At 45.0% G+C, this 23,075-nt stretch overlaps 1 protein-coding gene across 1 annotated transcript in view; it reads left to right on the top strand.

Moving 5' to 3' along the window:
- LOC309558766 (protein mono-ADP-ribosyltransferase PARP14-like) overlaps positions 1-23,075 on the top strand; it is a 343,037-nt gene that overhangs the window by 137,184 nt on the left and 182,778 nt on the right. Inside the window, exons 4-5 of the mRNA XM_082261814.1 lie at positions 19,619-19,804; positions 20,358-20,594. Of these exons, the coding sequence (XP_082117940.1) occupies positions 19,619-19,804; positions 20,358-20,594 (423 nt within the window). The remainder of the gene's footprint in view (positions 1-19,618; positions 19,805-20,357; positions 20,595-23,075) is intronic.

The following is a 23,075-nucleotide window of genomic DNA, read 5'->3' as shown; positions in this document are numbered from 1 at the left end:
CTCCTGAGGACTGGCGACCAGAACTGGACAGAATACTCCAGATGCGGTCGGACCAGAGTTTTATAAAGTGGAAGGATTATAGTCTTATCTCTGGAATACATCCCTTTCTTTATGCATGCTAATATTCTGCTGGCTTTGGCAGCTGCCGCTTGACATTGCATGCTGTTGCCTAATCTATCATCAACCAAGACTCCCAGATCCTTCTCCATTTTTGATTCCCCCAAGGGTTCCCCTCCTAAAGTGTATTGTGCTTTTATGTTTTTAGTCCCCAAGTGCAAAACCTTACACTTCTCCACATTAAACCTCATTTGCCATGTCGTTGCCCACTTCGTTATTTTGTCCAGGTCATTCTGTAGGATATCTGCTTCATGCTGTGCAGTTATTGCCCTGCCCAATTTTGTGTCATCTGCAAAAACTGATAACGCACTACTGATCCCGTCCTCAATGCTGTTTATGAATAAATTGAACAAGGTTGGTCCCAGGACTGAGCCCTTGGGCACCCCACTTACAACCTCAGACCAGTCTGAGTATGCGCTGTTTATTACCACCCTTTGGACACGCCCTTTAAGCCAATTCCGTATCCAAGAGCAAACCCTGCGGTCGATACCTGCAGACCTTATTTTATAAATTAAGCGCTTGTGGGGAACTGTATCAAACGCCTTAGCGAAATCCAAGTACCCCACATCCACTGGTCTGCCCCTATCTAGCTCACAGCTTACCTCCTCGTAGAATGTTAAGAGATTGGTTTGACAAGAACGCCCATTTGTAAACCCGTGCTGATTACTGCTGATGATGTTGTTGTCTTTAGCAAACTCTACGATATAGTCCCTTATCATCCCCTCCAGAAGTTTACATACTATTGATGTCAAACTGACAGGCCTATAATTTCCCGGGATATGCCTCTGACCCTTTTTGAATATCGGAATCACGTTGTTAAAAAAAAAAATTGTTATTTCAGTTCCTCATTTTCCCAAAAATGTTTACAAAAAATTAACAACTTCAGAAAACTCACCATGCCTCTTACCAAAAACTTCAGACCGTCTACTTATCAAAAAGGGGTAATTTGAGGGGGGGGGAGGGGGGATTTGTATTGTCCTGGTATTTTAGGGCCTCAAGAAATGAGTTTGGCCGTCAGTACATCAGGATTGATTGTCAAATATACAGTATATATACATTATAGTTTGTAGACTCTAGAACTTTCACACAACCCGATCAATATACACTTACTGGGTTGTTTTTTTTTTTTATTTACCAAAGACATGAAGCAGAATGTATGAAAAATATTTGATTTTATTGAAAATGTTTTAAAACAGAAAGTAGAAAAAAAAGTTATATATATATATATATATATACAGTGCCTTGAAAAAGTATTTATACCCCTTGAAATTTCTCACATTTTCTCATGTTACAACCAAAACCGTAAATGTATTTTATTGGGATTTTATGTGATAGACCGACACAAAGTGGCCATAATTGTGAAGTGGAAGGAAAATGATAAATGATAGAAATAAATCTGTGAAAAGTGTGGCTGCATTTGTATTCACCCCCCGGAGTCAATACTTTGTAGAAGCGCCTTTCCCTCCAATTACAGCTGGGAGTCTTTTTGGGGATGTCTCTACCAGCTTTACACATCTAGAGAGGACATTTCTGCCCATTCTTCTCTGCAGAATATCTCATCTCTGTCAGATTGGATGGAGAGCGTCTGTGAACAGCAATATTCAAGTCTTGCCACAAAAGGAAAACAGTAAATATAAACAGACACAGTTCTTGACAAGCACTTTATTGATGTGGGTGGAGCCGCGACACCATAAGGATGTGTGGTCCTATGGCATGGCAAGGTTATCCGAATCTGGGGGCGGCCCACCTGACATGGAACGCTTTGGATATAGGTGGTCATGTGACCGGTGATATTCCCATAGAAAATCCTTATCATGGTTATCCTTATCTTCCAGTGCGGGATCGAGTCCTCCAGAAAGGGCACCATCTGCTGAAACTGTCCAATGGGGAAGAAGTACATCTGACCGTCTCACTGCCAAACACCGAGAGTCCGGACACAGCGGGAAATACACCGGGATTGGACACTGTAAGTAAATCCATCGGAGAAAAGCTCCACATTGAGGTTATGGATCATGTGTCAGATTATCATAAAGCATATTTTCCAGTAAATCTCTTCAATCATCTGAAGGGGCCCCTAGACACGGGGGCCACAGTCACCCGATTCCAACATTTTCTACCAATAATTCCATGTGTGTCTGCAGACACCATCGCCACCCAACTGATCAGATAGATAAACCTGTCCAATCAGTATGGATCCCCTGTGATCAGCGGCACTGGAAGCCTTCTTCCTTCTCTTTGACAATGAAGAGGAAATATAAACCGGGAGAATATTTGGTTGTAAATGCAATGTGTAATTCACACTTCTGCTGCTTCATTTTGGGGAAAAGAAGATGGATATAACAAAACACCTCCAATGGGAAATTTAACAGACCAAAAGGGAGGAAATAAGAGAAGACCATTGTTGGGTTCGCATGCACTTTAAATCAGTGGTGGTCAACTAACGAAGTATAGGGGGGTTTCAACTGTGGCCTCTGACATCTCCAAGGGGCCATCACACATAACATTCATTATATTAATGATACAGAGGACAAGAGAAGGTCAGACACTGTGGACATGCTACAGGTGAGGTTGGAGAGGGGAGACCTGCTGTAGGACATGGACAAGGAATGTAGATACGTTATAATAGACCGCTAGAGATCAGTGTGATTATGGTCTATTTATAAGTCAATGCTCCCACTACAGACTGCTGGGGTCCGAGGGCAACACAACAAATGCCAAAGGGCTGAAGGTTGGGAACCATGACTTTAACGTGGACCCTCCATGGTAAATGAAAGGTTTGCTTTTTTGCTAGCGCCTAACCCCCCAACACAAATGGCTTTGGAAGCCGTCTGTAAGAATCCCATTTGTCCCCGGTGAAGTCACAAGTGTCTCCAGGAAGACCGGGGCTGCAACAGAACTGTGCTTGTGGGCTTCCGTCCGAAAATCGCTTCCTCCAGTCTGAACATAGATATCAGATATTACAGCCACCCTACATACAAAACTAGCTGAAACTTAGCTTGTATAGATCTAAAACATCAACAACTTTTATTGAATAGACTCACACACAATATATACCACACAGGAGGACACCCCCCCTCCTGATCAAATTACCCCACCAGGTCAGGTGCCTGATTACGTTAAGCAAATAGTGTATCATGGCGCTCTGCTAGTATAGGTGGGTGGTAATGGGGATATATGGAGAGGGGAGGGGTGGGGATGTAGATTCCAATCTGTAGTGGAGATGGCAACATTCAGCGGCTGCCAGCTGGAGCAAGGAGGGGCTCTGGAGAACAAAAAGCAGGAGAGAGCGGCGCCAGCTTAGTGTAGCATTAGATTTAATAGATAAAAAAATAACATAGCAACTCACTTAGAGGTAAGGGTAAAGCGGCGTAGTGGAAAGTTATGGTTCATCTGATTCCTTCTTGGTCGGTGCAGCGCAGGGTGGAAGCGGAGTACAAGCGTTCCTGTGGGGAGGATGGTTGTGGGCAGCTATAACCCACAGGTTGGCGGCGGTGCAGGATTCACAGCTGTGTTCCCGACTTCCTGCTTCCGGTCCGATGACATCACATCCGGTTAGAAGAGAGAACAGGAGGTGAGCGCGTTAGGCGCATCCATGCTCCTTCGTCAGGTTGACGAATCAGATGAACTATAACTTTCCACTAAACCGCTTTACCCTTACCTCTAAGTGAGTTACTATGTTATTTTTTTATTTATTAAATCTAATGCTACACTAAGCTGGAGCCGCTCTCTCCTGCTGCCTGATTACATTATCCTGTGCGGATGAAATTGTGTACAGAAATACAATTAACCTGAACTAATTACCTAGCCATCTGGACAGAAACAATAGGTGAATGGGAATCCACATCTAGACAATGTTATGATTAACATGTGTAATTAACTCAGCACTGCAACAAGGCTAAAACAAAATACATTACACATTATTATTAGTGTAAACACAGAACCCACAGTAGACAATAGGTGAGTAAATCAGCATAATTTACAATGTGTGGAAGACAGGTGGGTGAGCTGATGATGTTAGCATATGCTATGAGTCTGACTGTGTGAAGCAGTCTCTTATTGGCAATAGGCAGTTAGGACTGTAACACGGATCCTAGTCCTAGAGTCCCAGAGTTACATAGTTACATAGTTACATAGTTAGTGAGGTTGAAAAAAGACACAAGTCCATCCAGTTCAACCCATGATGCGTGTGTGGTTGCTTTTAACCGTACATTGTGTACCCCTGTATGTTGTGGTCTTTAAGGTGTACATCTAATAGTTTTTTGAAACTATCTATGCTCCCCGCTGATACGACTGCTTGTGGAAGAGAATTCCACATCCTTACCGCTCTTACAGTGAAGAACCCCTTACGCACTTTAAGGTTAAACCGCCTTTCCTCAAGTTTTAGTGAGTGGCCACGTGTCTTATTGTATTCCCTTTCTCTGAATAGTTTGTTCCTTATGCTAGGGTCGCCAGTACAGTATTTGTACATTGATATCATATCCCCCCTCAATCGTCTCTTCTCCAGAGAGAATAGGTTCAGTGCTTGTAGTCTTTCCTCATAGCCGATGTCCTCCATTCCCCTAATTATTTTTGTTGCCCTCCTCTGGACTTTCTCCAGTTCCAGCACATCCTTCCTGCGGACCGGTGCCCAGAACTGGACAGCATACTCCAGATGTGGCCGGACCAGAGTCTTGTAGAGCGGGAGAATAATCTCTTTATTTCTGGAGTGAATCCCCCTTTTTATACATCCCAGTATTCTGTTGGCTTTGCTTGCGGCGGCTTGGCATTGCATGCCACTGCCAAGCCTGTTGTCTACCAGTACCCCCAAGTCCTTTTCCATCCTAGACTCACCCAGAGGTTCACCCCCTAGTGAATAGCTTGCTTTCTGGTTTCTGGCACCCAAGTGCATTACTTTACATTTTTCTACATTAAACCTCATCTGCCATGTGGTTGCCCACCCCGTTATTTTGTTCAGGTCCGCTTGCAAGATTTCCACATCCTGCATAGAAGATATTGGCATGCCTAATTTAGTATCATCTGCAAATACTGAGATTGTACTAGATATCCCCTCCTCTAGATCATTTATGAATAAATTAAACAGGATTGGTCCCAGGACAGAACCCTGGGGGACCCCACTTTCCACACCCGCCCAATCCGAGTACTCCCCATTAATCACCACCCTCTGGACTCTCCCCTGGAGCCAGGTCTCTATCCAGGTACTCACCTTATGATCCATACCTACCTTCCTTAGTTTGTACAGTAAGCGTTTGTGAGGAACGGTGTCAAAGGCCTTTGCGAAGTCCAGATACACCACATCCACAGGCTTACCTTTATCTAGGTGGCAGCTCACTTCATCGTAGAAGGTTAACAGATTGGTTTGGCACGAACGATTTTTCATGAATCCATGCTGATTTCTACTTATAATACCATTTTCATTACTAAAGTCTTGTATGTGGTCCCTTATCATCCCCTCCAAAATTTTGCAGACTACTGATGTTAGGCTGACCGGCCTATAGTTACCCGGGATATATCTCGGCCCCTTTTTAAATATTGGTACCACGTTGGCTTTTTTCCAATCAGCTGGCACCATACCCGTCTGTAAACTATCCTTAAAGATCAAGAATAATGGTCTGGCAATCACCTGGCTGAGCTCATTAAGAACCCTCGGGTGCAAGCCATCCGGTCCCGGGGATTTATTTATGTTAAGTTTCTCTAGTTTAGCTCTAAGTCTATCCTCTGTTAGCCATGGCGGCACTTCCTGAGGTGTATTATTTAGTTCGGCCTTACAAGCGGGTTTCGTGTAGCCCCCCGATTCCTTTGTGAAGACTGAAGAAAAGAAATTATTTAACACTTCCGCCTTTTCTCTGTCCTCAGTGGCCATTTTTCCTTTATCATCTTTTATGGGGCCAATGTGCTCTGGCCTCGCTTTCTTACTGTTTATATACTTAAAGAACTTCTTGGGGTTCTTTTTGCTCTCCTCCGCTATATGTCTCTTGTGTTCTATTTTAGCCGCCCTGATTTCATCTTTACATTTCTTATTACACTCTTTGTAGTGCTTAAATGCTGCCAATGACCCCTCAGTCTTGTATTTTTTGAAGGCCTTTTCTTTAGCTCTAATATACATTTTTATGTTGGAGTTTAGCCACCCAGGGTTTAGTTTTGCTCTTTTAAATTTATTTCCCTGTGGAATGCACTGGCCCACTCCCTTGTTAAGTATGCTCTTGAAGCACTCCCATTTTTCCTCCGTGTTCTTTGTTCCCAGGGTTCTATCCCATTTGATATTTTCTAGCAGCGAGCGCAGTTTAGGGAAATTGGCTCTTGTGAAATTCAGCGTCCTTATATTACCCTTGTGTTTCCTATTACTGTAATTAATACTGAAACCAATTGACCTATGGTCACTGTTCCCTAAGTTGTCCCGTATTTCTATATCCGTGATCAGGTCTGTATTGTTGGTAATCAGTAGGTCAAGTACCGCATTGTTTCTCGTCGGTGCATTCACCATCTGACCCATGAAATTGTCCTGCAAAACATTTAGGAACTGCCGAGCCTTGGCTGAGTGTGCGGTTCCTTCTGCCCAGTCTATATCTGGATAATTAAAGTCCCCCATTATAATGACATTTCCCATCCTTGCTGCCAATCCTATCTGTAACATGAGGTCTGCCTCACCCTCCTCCCTCTGGTTGGGGGGCCTATAGCATACGCCCAATATTACCTTCCCCGCCGTGCCTTCCCTTTGAAGCTCTACCCATAGGGATTCTGCCTCGTCTATAGCTCCATTATTAATATCATCCCTCATATTTACCTGTATACTGTTCTTAATATACAAACATACCCCTCCCCCTTTTTTACTTTCTCTATCTCTGCGATAAAGGGAATACCCCTGAATGGTCGCCATCCAGTCATGAGAGCTGTCAAACCAAGTCTCAGTTATCCCCACAAAATCTAAGTCCTCCTCAAATATCAGCAGCTCCAGCTCACCCATCTTGTTGGCCAGGCTTCTGGCATTGGTATACAAACCTCGTAATTTTGATCGGTTATATTTATCCTCTTTTGATGTTTTTAGGCTGCTCTCTTGATTTTTCCCCGTACCCACCCTGGGTATAGGAGCTCCGCACACCCTATCGCTAATGCCCCCATTTCTGCCCTCTGAAACTTGCTTTCCACTGGCTAATTCTACATCTGTACCCTCCCCCCCATTCCCTAGTTTAAAAGCCCCTCTAACTTTTCGGCCATCCTCGCACCCAGTACGACTGCACCCACCCCATTTAGGTGCAATCCGTCCCTACCAAAGAGCCGGTGACCGACTGAGAAGTCGGCCCAGTTCTCCAGGAACCCGAAACCCTCCTTACTACACCAGCTCCTCAGCCACTCGTTAACTTCCCTAATCTCCCGCTGCCTCTCTGGTGTGGCTTGAGGTACAGGTAGTATTTCGGAAAATATTACCTTGGAGGTCCTAGTCCTCAACTTAGCGCCTAAGTCCCTGAAATCGTTTAGGACTCTCCGTCTTCCTCTGCCTATGTCATTGGTACCCACGTGTACCATGACAGCTGGGTCTTCCCCAGCCCCACCCAATAATCTGTCCACCCGATCCGCTATGTGCCGAACCCGAGCGCCCGGCAAACAACAGACTGTTCGGCGCACACGGTCTTTGTCACAGATTACACTGTCTGCCCTTCTAATAATTGAGTCCCCTACCACCAGCACCTGTCTTTCCTTTCCCTTTCTCCCGGCCTCACTGGAGGAGTTCTTCCCCTGGCAGCTAGGGGCGTCGCTCTGCTCCAGCAATGCTGGTCCCTGACTGGTTTCCCCAACATCACACAACAGGGCGTATCTATTGGGGTGCTCCAGCCCAGGATCAGCCTCCTTGCCTTGTTCCCTTCTACCCCTCCTAACTGTCACCCCTCTACTCTGCTCTGATGCCTGCACCTCCGATACTCCGCCCACCTCTGTGCAGACCCCTGCCTGCACCTGATTGGTACAATCCTGGCTCTCCTCCGGCATGGACATTCGTCTCAGTGTTGCCAGTTGCTTCCCTAGATTCAGGACCTGAGCTTCCAGGGAAGCAACGTGCTCACATTTTGCACATTTGTATTCGCCTTCGATCACATGACCGAGGAACGCATACATATCACAAGATGTACACCGAGTCGCATCTCCACACCCGCCGGGCATTGTACCTACTAATCTAATCTAATGGGGATTCAGTAATTTAAGTCTATCCTATGTGGCTATTTCCTGGCTTCCTAACGCTACCTTCTCACCCTCTGGTATTCCGCTCCACTCACTTGACACTCAGTTGCACAACACTCACAATCTCACAGCCAGGTCAGACGCACAACACTGAGTCGCACCGCCCAGTCAGACGCACAACCCTCAGTCGCACAGCCCGGTCAGACGCACAACACTAAGTCGCACAGCCCAGTCAGACGCACAACACTAAGTCGCACAGCCCGGTCAGACGCACAACACTAAGTCGCACAGCCCGGTCAGACGCACAACACTAAGTCGCACAGCCCAGTCAGACGCACAACACTAAGTCGCACAGCCCGGTCAGACGCACAACACTAAGTCGCACAGCCCGGTCAGACGCACAACACCGAGTCGCACAGCCCGGTCAGATGCACAACACCGAGTCGCACAGCCCAGTCAGATGCACAACGCTGAGTCGCACAGCCCGGTCAGACGCACAACGCTGAGTCGCACAGCCTGGTCAGACGCACAACACCAAGTCGCACAGCCCGGTCAGACGCACAACACTGAGTCGCACAGCCCGGTCAGACGCACCACGCTGAGTCGCACAGCCCGGTCAGACGCACAATGCTGAGTCGCACAGCCCGGTCAGACGCACAACACTAAGTCGCACAGCCCGGTCAGACGCACAACACCGAGTCGCACAGCCCGGTCAGACGCACAACACTGAGTCTCACAGCCCGGTCAGACGCACAACACTGAGTCGCACAGCCCGGTCAGACGCACAACCCCGATCGCACAGCCCGGTCAGACGCACAACCCCGAGTCGCACAGCCCGGTCAGACGCACAACCCCGAGTCGCACAGCCCGGTCAGACGCACAACCCCGAGTCGCACAGCCCGGTCAGACGCACAACGCTCAGGTAGTAACAGGTACTCCCAGATACTCAGGTACTCACAGATACTCAGGTACTCACAGGTACTCACAGATACTCAGGTACTCACAGATACTCAGGTACTCACAGATACTCCCAGATACTCAGGTACTCACAGGTACTCCCAGATACTCAGGTACTCACAGGTACTCCCAGATACTCAGGTACTCACAGGTACTCAGGTACTCACAGATACTCAGGTACTCACAGATACTCAGGTACTCACAGATACTCACAGATACTCAGGTACTCAGGTACTCACAGATACTCCCAGATACTCAGGTACTCACAGATACTCAGGTACTCACAGATACTCACAGGTACTCACAGATTCTCAGGTACTCACAGGTACTCACAGATACTCACAGATACTCAGGTACTCACAGATACTCAGGTACTCACAGATACTCAGGTACTCAGGTACTCACAGATACTCCCAGATACTCAGGTACTCACAGATACTCCCAGATACTCAGGTACTCACAGATACTCCCAGATACTCAGGTACTCACAGGTACTCAGGTACTCACAGATACTCACAGGTACTCACAGATACTCACAGATACTCAGGTACTCGCAGATACTCAGGTAGTAACAGGTACTCACAGGTACTCAGGTACTACACTACACCCTCAGTCAGTGTACAATCTCAGTCACCAGTCTTACTTACCTAGTGTATGTCCCTTTAAGTCTGACTCTAGCAGTTCCTGGCTTTTTTTTTTTTTTCCCTCAGACGGTCAGTCTCCGCTCTGCACCCGCCTCCCTCTGTCACTTCCCGGTCAGCCTTTGCTCCGCTAGTCTCCTCTGCTCCCTCTCTGTTGGGGGGGGGGGGTCCGCACCACTCGCCGCCCGCCGCAAAAAAAAAGGGGGGGGGGTTTACTGTACCGCTCGCCACCCGCGATAAGAGAGGGGGGGGTCCCGACCCGCTTGCCGCTCGCTTCTGGGGGGGGGGGGGGTTCGAGCGCCGCTCTCCGCCGCTGCTCTCCTGGGGGGGGGGGGGGGTTACTCACACGCGGTCGGTCGGTCGGTCGGTCGGTCACGCACAACACACTCCTCTCTCCTGCACGCCCTGACAGCCTCTGATCCCGCGCTCTGCTCCTCTGCTCCACAGCACCACCTGCTGGACAGTGTTAGGGCGGCAGTTAGTAGAGTCTTCATATATTCCTTGAAATATATTGTTGATAAATATTACTGTCCCATTTGAGTAATCCAAACCATATTCTCAGTGTCCATTAAGTACCTGTCCATTTTCTCGGTCACACTGTGCCCCTAATAGACACAGGATGACTTACAAATAAGAGGGGCCTAGGGGGCTGAGAGAGGGATTTCCCAACCTCTCTAAGGTAAGATGGGTTCCACGGGCCCCCCAACCAAAGTGACTCCCATCACAGGGGTCAAGGTAAGTCTTCCTTTTGGAGGGGAATGATTTGTTTACAGATGGCTTTTTAATCACTTGAGCTCCAGAAGGTTTTACCCCCTTCAGGACCAGGGCATTTTTGCTATTCAGCACTTTAACTGGTAATTGTGAGGTCATGCAACACGTGTATCTGAACAAAATTTATATCAATTTTTTCATACAAGTATGAATACAAGATTTTTCTTTTGGTGGTATTTGATCACCACTGAGTTTTTCTATATTATATATATTTAAAAACTCAGAAAATTTTGAAAAAAAAGCTTTTTTTTTTTCTGAATAAACAGAACAAAAAAAAAAAAAAACAAAACAAAAAGAATAAAAGAAGGGAAATCAGTGCTTAATTTCTGGGAATCGTGGACCACAGATAAATAAAATAAATCAAATAAATAATGACCATTTAGCAGTACTTCAGCACGTATTGGGTCATTTTGCACAATTTTTGCATCATTATTGACTTCTTACAAAGGATAGAGTTATATATATTTTTATTGTTTTTATTCCCTTTATTCTTCATTCTATGTTTACATTGATCATATTTCACACAACATTATCTATATTTATATTTATTCATCTGTGGTCCACCATTCCCAGAAATTAAGCGCTGATTTCCCTTCTTTTATTCCCTTTGAGTACGTTGTGAAACTACTGAATCAGCTGCTGATTTTGGTGTTCCACCAATACTCCATTATCTAACCTCACATTCTTCTTTACCTCAGTGCTAGCGCATTGGTTCCCCTCCTCTTTTTACTAAAACAAAAAGAATGTTTGTTGTAAAATTTTGAAAACAAATGATCTTTCTTCATGAATTTAAGTAAAAATGTATTCCGCTCCACTTCTTTGGTGAAATTTACCCAAATCAGTGTATACGTTTAGTCTGTAGGAAAGTTATAGAATCCACAAACTATGGGATATACAGTGCCCCTGAGAAAGTATTCGGCCCCCTTGAACTTTTCGACCTTTTGCCACATTTCAGGCTTCAAACATAAAGATCTAAAACTGTAATTTTTTTGCGAAGAATCAACAACAAGTGGGACACAATCATGAAGTGGAACGAAATTTATTGGATATTTAAATTTTTTTTAACAAATAAAAAACTGAAAAATTGGGTGTGCAAAATTATTCATCCCCCTTAAGTTAATACTTTGTAGCGCCACCTTTTGCTGCAATTACAGCTGTAAGTCTCTTGGGGAATGTCTCTATCAGTTTTGCACATCGAGAGACTGAAATTTTTGCCCATTCCTCCTTGCAAAACAGCTCAGTGGGGTTGGATGGAGAGCGTTTGTGAACAGCAGTTTTCAGTTCTTTCCACAGATTCTCGATTGGATTCAGGTCTGGACTTTGACTTGGCCATTCTAACACCTGGATATGTTTATTTGTGAACCATTCCATTGTAGATTTTGCTTTATTTTTTTTTTTTTTTTATTTAAAATTTTTTGACATTTCAACAAGTCAGAAAATACAACAGGTATACAAAAGAATCGACCAAAATAATATGCAACGGTGTTTGGAGATTCCGAGTAGGGGGGAGGGGGGAGAATGGGGAGGGAGGGACGGCCAGAACTCAATGGCCAGACTTCACCTGAGTCCCAAGTTGTCATAGGTGACGGGGATTGTTGGGCCACTCATAGTGAAAGTAAACTCAGCAGGGGGTGGGGGGGTCGTCTGAAGTTTTTGACAAGTGCTTGAGGAAGACGCTCCACTTGGCTTGGAAAAGTCCTGAGGCAGAGGGGGACACAGTGTCCAAGTTGATACGGTCAATGGAAAGGAGTGTGGTTAGCTCTGGCTGTAGCATGGATACGAGGGGGGGGGGTATTTGCAATCCAATGTTTCAGGATCAGTCGCCTGGCAACTAGTAGAGCGGTAAGGATCCAAAGACGAGGGGAGTCAGCTGGCGTGCTTGACCATTTCTGCAGGCGCTTGTCCCAGTAGCCAAAGAGCAGGAGAAGAGGGTCTTTCGGAACAGTCCATTTGGTAACGGATTTTATGTAGGCGAGTACCCTATCCCAAAATAGCGAAATAGAGGGACAGTCCCAAAACTTGTGATAGAGGGATGGGCGTTCAATAAGGCAGAGCGGACACTTGTGGGCATCTGGGATCGTATTATCTGAGAGGGACGGAATATGTGCTCTATGAAAGATCTTGAGTTGTGTTTCCTTCCAGATAGAGTTAGGGGTGAGTCCAAGAGTCGTTCGAAGACCACTTATGATCTTAGGTAGGGTGTCTTCTCCAGGAATGTCTTTGGTCCAATTCTTTGCAGATGATGTAAAGATAGCCGGCGGGCACGAGTGTAAGAGGGGTTTATAAACTGCAGAGATGGTGTATTTGCCCGAGGCTGTAAGAGAGTCTATAAGTGAGGGCCGAAAACGCTGATCCGGTTCGGATACGGTGGTGCAGATAAAGTGGCGACATTGTGCCAAGTAGAAATGGTCCGAAGCAGACAAGTCATAGTCATTGGAAATGTCCTGGATAGGGAGTAAAAGACCAGAGATTTTGCTTTATGTTTTGGATCATTGTCTTGTTGGAAGACAAATCTCCGTCCCAGTCTCAGGTCTTTTGCAGACTCCATCAGGTTTTCTTCCAGAATGGTCCTGTATTTGGCTCCATCCATCTTCCCATCAATTTTAACCATCTTCCCTGTCCCTGCTGAAGAAAAGCAGGCCCAAACCATGATGTTGCCACCACCATGTTTCACAGTGGGGATGGTGTGTTCAGGGTGATGAGCTGTGTTGCTTTTACACCAAACATAACATTTTACATTGTTGCCAAAAAGTTTGATTTTGGTTTCATCTGACCAGAGCCCCTTCTTCCACATGTTTGGTGTCTCCCAGGTGGCTTGTGCCAACTTTAAACGACACTTTTTATGGATATCTTTAAGAAATGGCTTTCTTCTTGCCACTCTTCCATAAAGGGCAGATTTGTGCAGTATACGACTGATTGTTGTCCTATGGACAGAGTCTCCCACCTCAGCTGTAGATCTCTGCAGTTCATCCAGAGTGATCATGGGCCTCTTGGCTGCATCTCTGATCAGTCTTCTCCTTGTATGAGCTGAAAGTTTAGAGGGACGGCCAGGTCTTCGTAGATTTGCAGTGGTCTGATACTCCTTCCATTTCAATATTATCGCTTGCACAGTGCTCCTTGGGATGTTTAAAGCTTGGGAAAACTTTTTGTATCCAAACCCGGCTTTAAACTTCTCCACAACAGTATCTCGGAGCTGCCTGGTGTGTTCCTTGTTCTTCATGATGCTCTCTGCACTTTAAACGGACCTCTGAGACTATCACAGTGCAGGTGAATTTATACGGAGACTTGATTACACACAGGTGGATTCTATTTATCATCATTAGTCATTTAGGTCAACATTGGATCATTCAGAGATCCTCACTGAACTTCTGGAGAGAGTTTGCTGCACTGAAAGTAAAGGGGCTGAATAATTTTCCACGCCCAATTTTTCAGTTTTTTATTTGTTAACAAAGTTTGAAATATCCAATAAATTTCGTTCCACTTCATGATTGTGTCCCACTTGTTGTTGATTCTTCACAAAAAATTACAGTTTTATATCTTTATGTTTGAAGCCTGAAATGTGGCAAAAGGTCGAAAAGTTCAAGGGGGACGAATACTTTCGCAAGGCACTGTATATCTGACAATCTATCAATCCTAATGTACTGACAGCTGATCGTATTTCTTGAGGCCCGGGACAGTACAAATACAAACACCAGGACAGTACAAATACCCCCTAAATGACCCCTTGTTGGAAAGTAGACAGTCTGAGATGTTTAGTAAGAGGCAAGGCGAGTTTTTGAAGTTGTAATTTTTTTGTCACAATTATTTGGAAATTTAAGAAATTAAAAAAATAAATAAAATAGAATTTCTTTTTTTTTTTACATACTGTCATCAGTGCAGTATTATATAACTGTTGTGGCAGTGATCAGGGACACTGACTGGTGACAGTATGTAAAAAAAAAAAATATGTATAAATTAATAAATAATTTAAATTTTTTCATTTTTTTTACATTTTTTTTTTTTATTATGCTTTTTTTCTAACACACTGTGACCAGAGCAAAACAGTGTTACCATACTTACCAGGATTTTTTTTTTTTTTTGTTTTTTACACATTATGATTTCTAATACCAATGAATTTAATTGGTATAAGTAACCATTTTTACTGAATGAAACTGGTTTATTCAGTGTCTTTTGTTGTGATTATTTGGTACATTTTGGCTGTGATTGGCCCTGTCTGTACCATGTGATCACTGTCACCAATCATAGCTATGATGTCCTCCCAGATGAACAGTGCTCCCACCCGGCCTATAGTACAATGATGACCGGGCAGGAAGGTTACATAGTTAGTCAGGTTGAAAAAAGTCCATCTGGCTCAACCAATATAAAAAAAAAAAAAAGAGCAGTAATGAAAACCCAACCATACAATCCCATATACACGATCCTGTTCCCGCCCCAACCATACAATCCCATATACACAATCCTATACCCGCCCCAACCATACAATCCCATATACACAATTCTATACCCACCCCAACCATACAATCCCATATACACAATCCTATACCCGCCCCAACCATACAATCCCATATACACAATCCTATACCCGCCCCAACCATACAATCCCATATACACAATCCTATACCCACCCCAACCATACAATCCCATATACACAATCCTATACCTGCCCCAACCATACAATCCCATATACACAATCCTATACCCGTCCCAACCATACAATCCCATATACACAATTCTATACCCGCCCCAACCATACAATCCCATATACACAATCCTATACCCGCCCCAACCATACAATCCCATATACACAATCCTATACCCGCCCCAACCATACAATCCTATATACACAATCCTATACCCGCCCCAACCATACAATCCCATATACACAATCCTATACCCGCCCCAACCATACAATCCCATATACACAATCCTATACCCGCCCCAACCATACAATCCCATATACACAATCCTATACCCGCCCCAACCATACACTCCCATATACACAATCCTATACCCGCCCCAACCATACAATCCCATATACACAATCCTATACCCACCCCAACCATACAATCCTATATACACAATCCTATACCCACCCCAACCATACAATCCCATATACACAATCCTATACCCACCCCAACCATACAATCCTATATACACAATCCTATACCCGCCCCAACCATACAATCCCATATACACAATCCTATACCCGCCCCAACCATACAATCCTATATACACAATCCTATACCCACCCCAACCATACAATCCTATATACACAATCCTATACCCGCCCCAACCATACAATCCCATATACACAATCCTATACCCGCCCCAACCATACAATCCTATATACACAATCCTATACCCACCCCAACCATACAATCCCATATACACAATCCAATACCCACCCCAACCATACAATCCCATATACACAATCCTATACCCGCAGGTGTTAAAGGGTAGAACACTTACAAGATTAAAATGCATAATGCAAACGATATACAATCAGTCACAGGGGACAGGCGGGCCTCTTTGTAGTATCAATGTACGTGATGACGTCACAAGTGTTGGCACCCTCTGACGCGTTTCGTCATATCTGACGTCGTCTGGGGGTACACAACGCGGTCATCTTGTATGGAAAATCTTATGTGGGAACACAACTGAAAAATATCTTTGAGACTGTCACGATTGTTTATTCATTTGGACTCACTTTTTGTATTTTCTTTATTTCACAAAAGTATTTTTTTACTTTATTTAGCGCTGCACTATTGTTTAAATATGTATATCAGTTTGTGTTAATTGATGTGTCAGCTGCTTTTAAGGCTCTCTAATTTAATAATTTAATTTAATAATCGTTATTTCTTTTTTTGATTTATTGATATCCAGTGCAATGAAGTGATGCTAATTAGGTACATATAAAACAGTATAAGAAACTCATAAAGAAATAGGTTCTGAAGGAAACTAAACTGCCCAATGAAGAACATCCCCCCTCCCCCCGGTGTAAAGATTTCTACCTCTCCTACTCTCCTCCTCTCCAGTCAGGGCATTGTTGCCGAGATCCCATGGTCCTCCTCAGGTAATCTAATATATAAAGTACAAGTGTCTCTGCGTCCAGTCCCTGTGTCCATGGGATTGCGCTACTGCGCATGTGCCCCACGGACAGCTGTTGGGACTTGGAGCGCAGAGACTACGGGTTCTACGAGCCATGACTGAGCTGCCGTGCCATCGCTTTACCCCGCTTTCTCGCCTCGCGCGCGTGGATGGCTCAACTACAGCAAGAGGTTTGAGGGGAAGCGCGCGCCCGACAAAAGGGAGAAGTCAAACGCCGGGAGCGGAGAGTGCTGGGACATGTAGTCTGGGCAAGGAGAAGGAGGGGGCCTTATCTGCGATACAAGGGGGGGTCGGAGAGCGCTGAGCGGTTCGAGGATTGGCGCTCCTGGTGGACACAAGTGGTACTACACAGCACTGATAGAGCCTACTGATGCCGATCACATTACTGTACACTTATACTGTATAATTCTACTAATCTACGCTTATATAATTCTACTGCTACTAATATTAATCATCATTAGCAATAAAATCATAATAATCAACAACATCATCTATACATATAAAGTACAAGTGTCTCTGCGTCCAGTCCCTGTGTCCGTGGGATTGCGCTTCTGCGCATGTGCCCCACGGACAGCCGTTGGGACTTGGAGCGCAGAGACTTTGGGCGGCCGGGCAAAACTGATGAAGCGGGAGGTGTGCGCGGGTGCGCGCTCGCGTGGACTTACTGCTAAGTGGCAGCGGCCGTTACAAGTGGCGGCGGGCGAGCGATGTCACGCGAGAGCCGCTCGGTCAGCTCTGCGCATGTCCCCGATTTTGCTAGGGCAACAGGGACGCTATGCGCAGAGCTGGCTACGTCATGCGGCTCTCGCGTTGTTAGAAAAAAAGAACGAGATAAACGAGAGCCGCTCAGTCATGTCCCCAACTGCATGGTTGTCCACTTTTTTTTGTACTGGAACAAGTCTGTTTTTACAAATGTTTGACCAAATATCTTCTAGCGCCCGTTAATTTAACAGGGTTAATGTCTAGTATATAAATAAAGTCGTAGGGGAGATGGTCCCGTCCAGGAGAATTGGGTTGAGGGGATCTGCAGCTCAGATGAGAGAGAGGCAGTGAACGGGATCAGTGGGGTATCTCTGTCAGAGGGCGGTAACAATGTTCTATTCTCAGCTCTCATTGGTTGTCTCTGCTGGGAACAACAGTTGTTGTGGAAATAAGATTTGTTATAATAATCAGAATTTCTAGAAATGACTCATAGCGGTTTATCTTCTATTTTTAGGGTTCACGGTCCAGCCATGCCGAGGATAAATGTAAGAAATAATTTTAAGGATGTTCAGAGTAATGTTTCTCCTATAGATCATAATGGTGGGAGCGGGGGAGGGGGAGAGGATAAGGTATCTGAGACCGGTCTGCCATCCGGCACTGACTGCCGAGGTGCTTCCATTAGGGAAGAGTCGCTGATTTTGATTCTACTTGATTTTGCACCAAAATTGCCAATTCCACTTTTACAGAGAATTCCTGCAAAGCTAAATGAGTTAAAGTGTGGAGTCAAAAACTTGTTTTCTAAATTTGGATGGAGTGGGGGAGGGATTAGAATCCTGGTCTGATTTTAACTGCAATCTGGGGCTCCATCATAGAGAGATTTCCCCTCATTCCCCCTGTCCGTCATTCCTAGTTTTCACATCTACAGCAAGATAGAACCCCTCCAACGAGTTCTGCCCTAGGATGGAGATATATTACCTCCGGTGGGTTCAGGATCAGACCTGAGATGAAGATATATTACCTCCAGTGTGTTCAGGGTCAGTCCCATGATGGAGATATATTACCTCCAGTGGGTTCAGGATCAGCCCTGGGATGGAGATATATTCCCTCCAGTGTGTTCAGGGTCAGTCCCGGGATGGAGATATATTACCTCCAGTGAGTTCAGGGTCAGTCCTGGGATGGAGATATATTACCGCCAGTGTGTTCAGGGTCAGTCCCCCAGGATGGAGATATATTACCTCCAGTGTGTTCAGGATCAGTCCTGGGATGGAGATATATTACCTCCAGTGAGTTCAGGGTCAGTCCTGGGATGGAGATATATTACCTCCAGTGTGTTCAGGATCAGTCCTGGGATGGAGATATATTACCTCCAGTGTGTTCAGGATCAGTCCCGGGATGGAGATATATTACCTCCAGTGAGTTCAGGATCAGTCCTATGATGGAGATATATTACCTCCAGTGAGTTCAGGATCAGTCCTATGATGGAGATATATTACCTCCAGTGAGTTCAGGATCAGTCCCGGGATGGAGATATATTACCTCCAGTGTGTTCAGGGCCAGTCCTGGGATGGAGATATATTACCTCCAGTGAGTTCAGGATCAGTCCCGGGATGGAGATATATTACCTCCAGTGTGTTCAGGGCCAGTCCTGGGATGGAGATATATTACCTCCAGTGTGTTCAGGATCAGTCCTGGGATGGAGATATATTACCTCCAGTGAGTTCAGGGTCAGTCCTGGGATGGAGATATATTACCTCCAGTGAGTTCAGGGTCAGTCCTGGGATGGAGATATTTTTCCTCCAGTGAATTTCGGATCTGTCTCTGAACCTTCCTACAATTGGATGTTCCTGAGCAGGACCAGCTGGATCCTCCCAGAAGGCCTCTATGTATATATAATCCCGCTTTTCATTTCAGCTGGTCCTTTACAATTAGAAGGAACCATGGCTCCATTCTGAGGTCACCAACTCTCATTCTGTCCTGGTGAATGAACTCAGCAACTCAACAAAAAAAACACCATCTCTGTTGATAGCTCTCAGATTGTTGTTCTTTAAATCATTCTATGCATCATGATGTAAATCATTCTATTTATGATGATGTAGAGGAAAAAAATCAATTTTAAAGAACTTTGCCCGGAAATATAATTTACTGTGTTACAGCCGCGCCCGATGATGAAGTCCCCCGGTCCTCTCTGGTTCTGATTGAGAATGTCCAGGACAGCTGCACTCCTGAGATGTTAAACCTCCTGGTGGAGAATACCAGTGAGAAGGTTGAGGATACCGACTTCTATGTGGAGATAATTCTGGAGATCCAATCTGCTGTTGTCACCTTCACATGTGATATCGGTGAGTCCAGTCTTTGTGATTTTCTTATGATTTAGATACAGGGCCTGAAATGAGGCTCACAGCTTCTAATATGGGCCTAAAAGCTCCACTATATACTTCCAGCCAATGGCTCTTGTAACAGAATGTTGTTTGCCATATGCCAAAAATGGGGAGCCACCATGAGTCCCCCCAGGCCCAGGCCTCATGTTGGCTCCCTGTGGTTACAAGAGGCATTGGCTGGATGCGCTCTACAGAATTACTGCCATCTATATCTACTGAATGCTGGAGAGCAATAATGCTAAAAGCTTCAATGTACAGATTTCCATGCCAAAATCTGCTCACTGTGCAATAAAGTCATGTGAAGAAAAATTAAAATAATCCAGTTAATGATTAATTATAGATAGGAACATTGTGACTGTATTAGAGTTAAAAATGCATCAAATGTTCATCATTATTAGTTATATAAAAATGTGACAACATCGAGGTTCTATCATTTTCTTCAGTCCGTAAAGTTTTCACACAGTTGCACTTAATGCCATTAAAATTGGGGGAATTTGTGGGGGTTTTTCTCCAGATATTCAGAGATTTGTCAGAATGTTCTCTAGTAACCACAGAGCGGTTCACAGCGGGCTGACAGTGAGGCCTCTGGAAGAATCCCGAAGTATCAGGGTGGAGAATGTACCGGAGAAAACATCTGAGATGCATCTGGAAGCTTTCTTTGAGAGCCCAAAACAGGGGGGAGGAAGAGTAGAAGACATTGTGATGTTACCTGAGGAAAGAGCTGCGCTGATCACGTTTCGGGAGACAACTGGTGAGTTCACAGAGTGGGTACAGAGAAGACCTTCGAAGGTTGGAAATGATTGTTGGTTGATGATGCTTATGAGAACTTTTAATTGTTTGGAAAAGTCCCAAGGAAGGATAGAACAACTTGTGGTCAACATCAGGGTGTTCAAACAATGCTCCAGTTTGAGAATGAGTGAACCAGGCCAGGAGGTTGATCATGAACAGCAATAGTGCCTTTTTTTTTATTAATCACATGATTTGCTATCTAATATTCATTGTTGACCAGCAGATTACAAAAACCTTTTGGTTTTGTTCACTTTAGAAACTTGTAGGTTGGGTGCAGCATGGTGAGGTGGCAATAACACACACAGTCCTAGTGGAATGAAAGAGCGGGAAGACAACCCAAACAGGAACACTCAGGGATTCCAACAGCGTTTAGAGAGCAGGTATCAGCTGAACTGACAGCGCCTGCTAGAAGGGACAGAATGTGACCTGGTCATCTCGTGCCCAAGCTGGAAGATATCCAAGGAAGTAGCAATCCCTATGCTTTTCCTCCTCCTCAGGAACCTTTCCCTGTTGCTATCTATGTCCCTAACAGAGAGGTACCTGTGAAAGCATGTACAAGAGGGCGCAAACGCTTTGTGCATTACCTCCAAAACTGTTTATTGTAAAATCATAAAATGGTAATATACTCACAAAAGCAGAAAAAAATCAAGCTAGACAATAGCAGCAATCAAGCAAGTGAGATGGACATCCCTACCGACACCACACAACGGAGAAGCCTATGTGTTTCGGGGGACAGACCCCCTTCCTCAAAGCTATCTTACCCAAACAGTGTATCACTATTTACAGTATATGTTTACACATGGAGAACACATCCTCCCAGCAAAGAAAATTGGGTGGGAGCACCCATGGTCCCTTCCATTATGACATGTCAATCCCCTGCAGGGAAAAAAGAAAACCAAGCAGCAACAGAAAAATGAAAAAAATAGAACAGAGCAAATTAAGCACAAAATGGTGCCAACATACCTCCGCCAGCAAGCGAAAAGCTCCCGCCAGCCCCAGAGATTTGTCCCCCATGATCTCCTAGTTTAATTCCTAAGGGTAGTGATTGGCTGGAATGCATGGTCAGGGATTGTGGAACGCATGGGCTAAAGCGTGAAACCGGAAGTTCGTCACTACTCAGGACCAGTACCGCTCACTACCCTCAAAAATTATACAAGGAGATCATAGTGGATACATCTCTGTGGCTGGAGGGAGCTTTTCGCTTGCTGGAGGAGGTATATTGCCACCATTTTGTGCTCAATTTGCTCTGTTCTATTTTTCCATGATACACTGTTTGGTTGAGGAAGGGGGTCTGTCCCCTGAAAACGTAAGCTTCTCCATTGTGTGGCATCGGTAGGGATGCCCATCTCACTTGATGGATTGCTGCTATTGTCTAGCTTGATTTTATTCGGCTTTTGTGAGTATATTACCGTTTTATGATTTTAGAATTAACAATGCACTAGGCGTTTGTGGCCTCTTGTACATGTTTTCACAGTTTTCTAAAGATCGCCCTGTTTGAGGAGGGCTGCATTGCTGAAATCATTACTTGCCACAGTCCCTGGGTGAAGTTCCTTGGTCTGAGCGCTGGCCGCTGGATGGTCTTTCTACATTTTTTGTCTAGAGACAGGTACCTGTCCCTACTCTACCCACTCACCAATGCAAAGCCTGGGCCTTAAATAGGCTCTGCCTTACCCAAGATGGCTGCTTGAGTGATATGGGGTGGCAGCATCCAATCGGATAGCTTCCCCAGTGACCCAGGAAACCATAAAGGGACCATGTTCCTCTTGACTTCCTCTCCAACTGCAGTGCCAATGCGGACGAACACCACCTACAGAGGAGAAAGTAAACTGCACTTGTCTACTCTCCCCTTTAACAGATGCTGTTCTCGGCATCACAGCAACATGGAAGCAACAATAATAACAATAAATAACAATAAAAATAAAAAGTGATAAAAGCACAAGCAAAAGAAGATTAAGACCGAGCAGTAAACAATTTCAAACAACATAGTCAGAATATCTTGCAGGACTCTGCCCACGGTTAGACTACAAAAGGCGCCGGCCCTCTTGATTCTCTGTAGAATCACTTGACAAAGGTGCATCTGCAGAGAGTGATTCGGGTGCTTCAGATGGTAAGGGACCAGATGTGTCTTCTACTTTCTCTTCTTCTAGCTCCAAGGTCAAATCCTTGGATAAGTCAGTACAGTCTGTAGTACAGCATGGGGTGGATGGACCTTCCGGGCTCTGAACACCCAAATCATCAATCTCTGAGTTAGGAAAGGTTGGAGACTCGAGTATGAGGGACAGCAGCAGACGATGGAGAAAGCCTAAAGCCCCGTACACACATACCGATTGTCGGCCGACCGTTCGGCCGTCTTTTGTCCGGTGCTGTTTTGTTGAAAAGTGCTCAAGACTGCACACGAATTTTGTCGGCCAACAACAACCAACTTCAGAAGTGATGTCATGTG

The sequence above is a fragment of the Pelophylax lessonae genome (assembly GCF_965119305.1).
Source record: "Pelophylax lessonae genome assembly, chromosome: 6".
In the NCBI taxonomy this organism is placed as follows: domain Eukaryota; kingdom Metazoa; phylum Chordata; class Amphibia; order Anura; family Ranidae; genus Pelophylax; species Pelophylax lessonae.
This window is presented reverse-complemented; position numbering and strand designations above follow the sequence as displayed.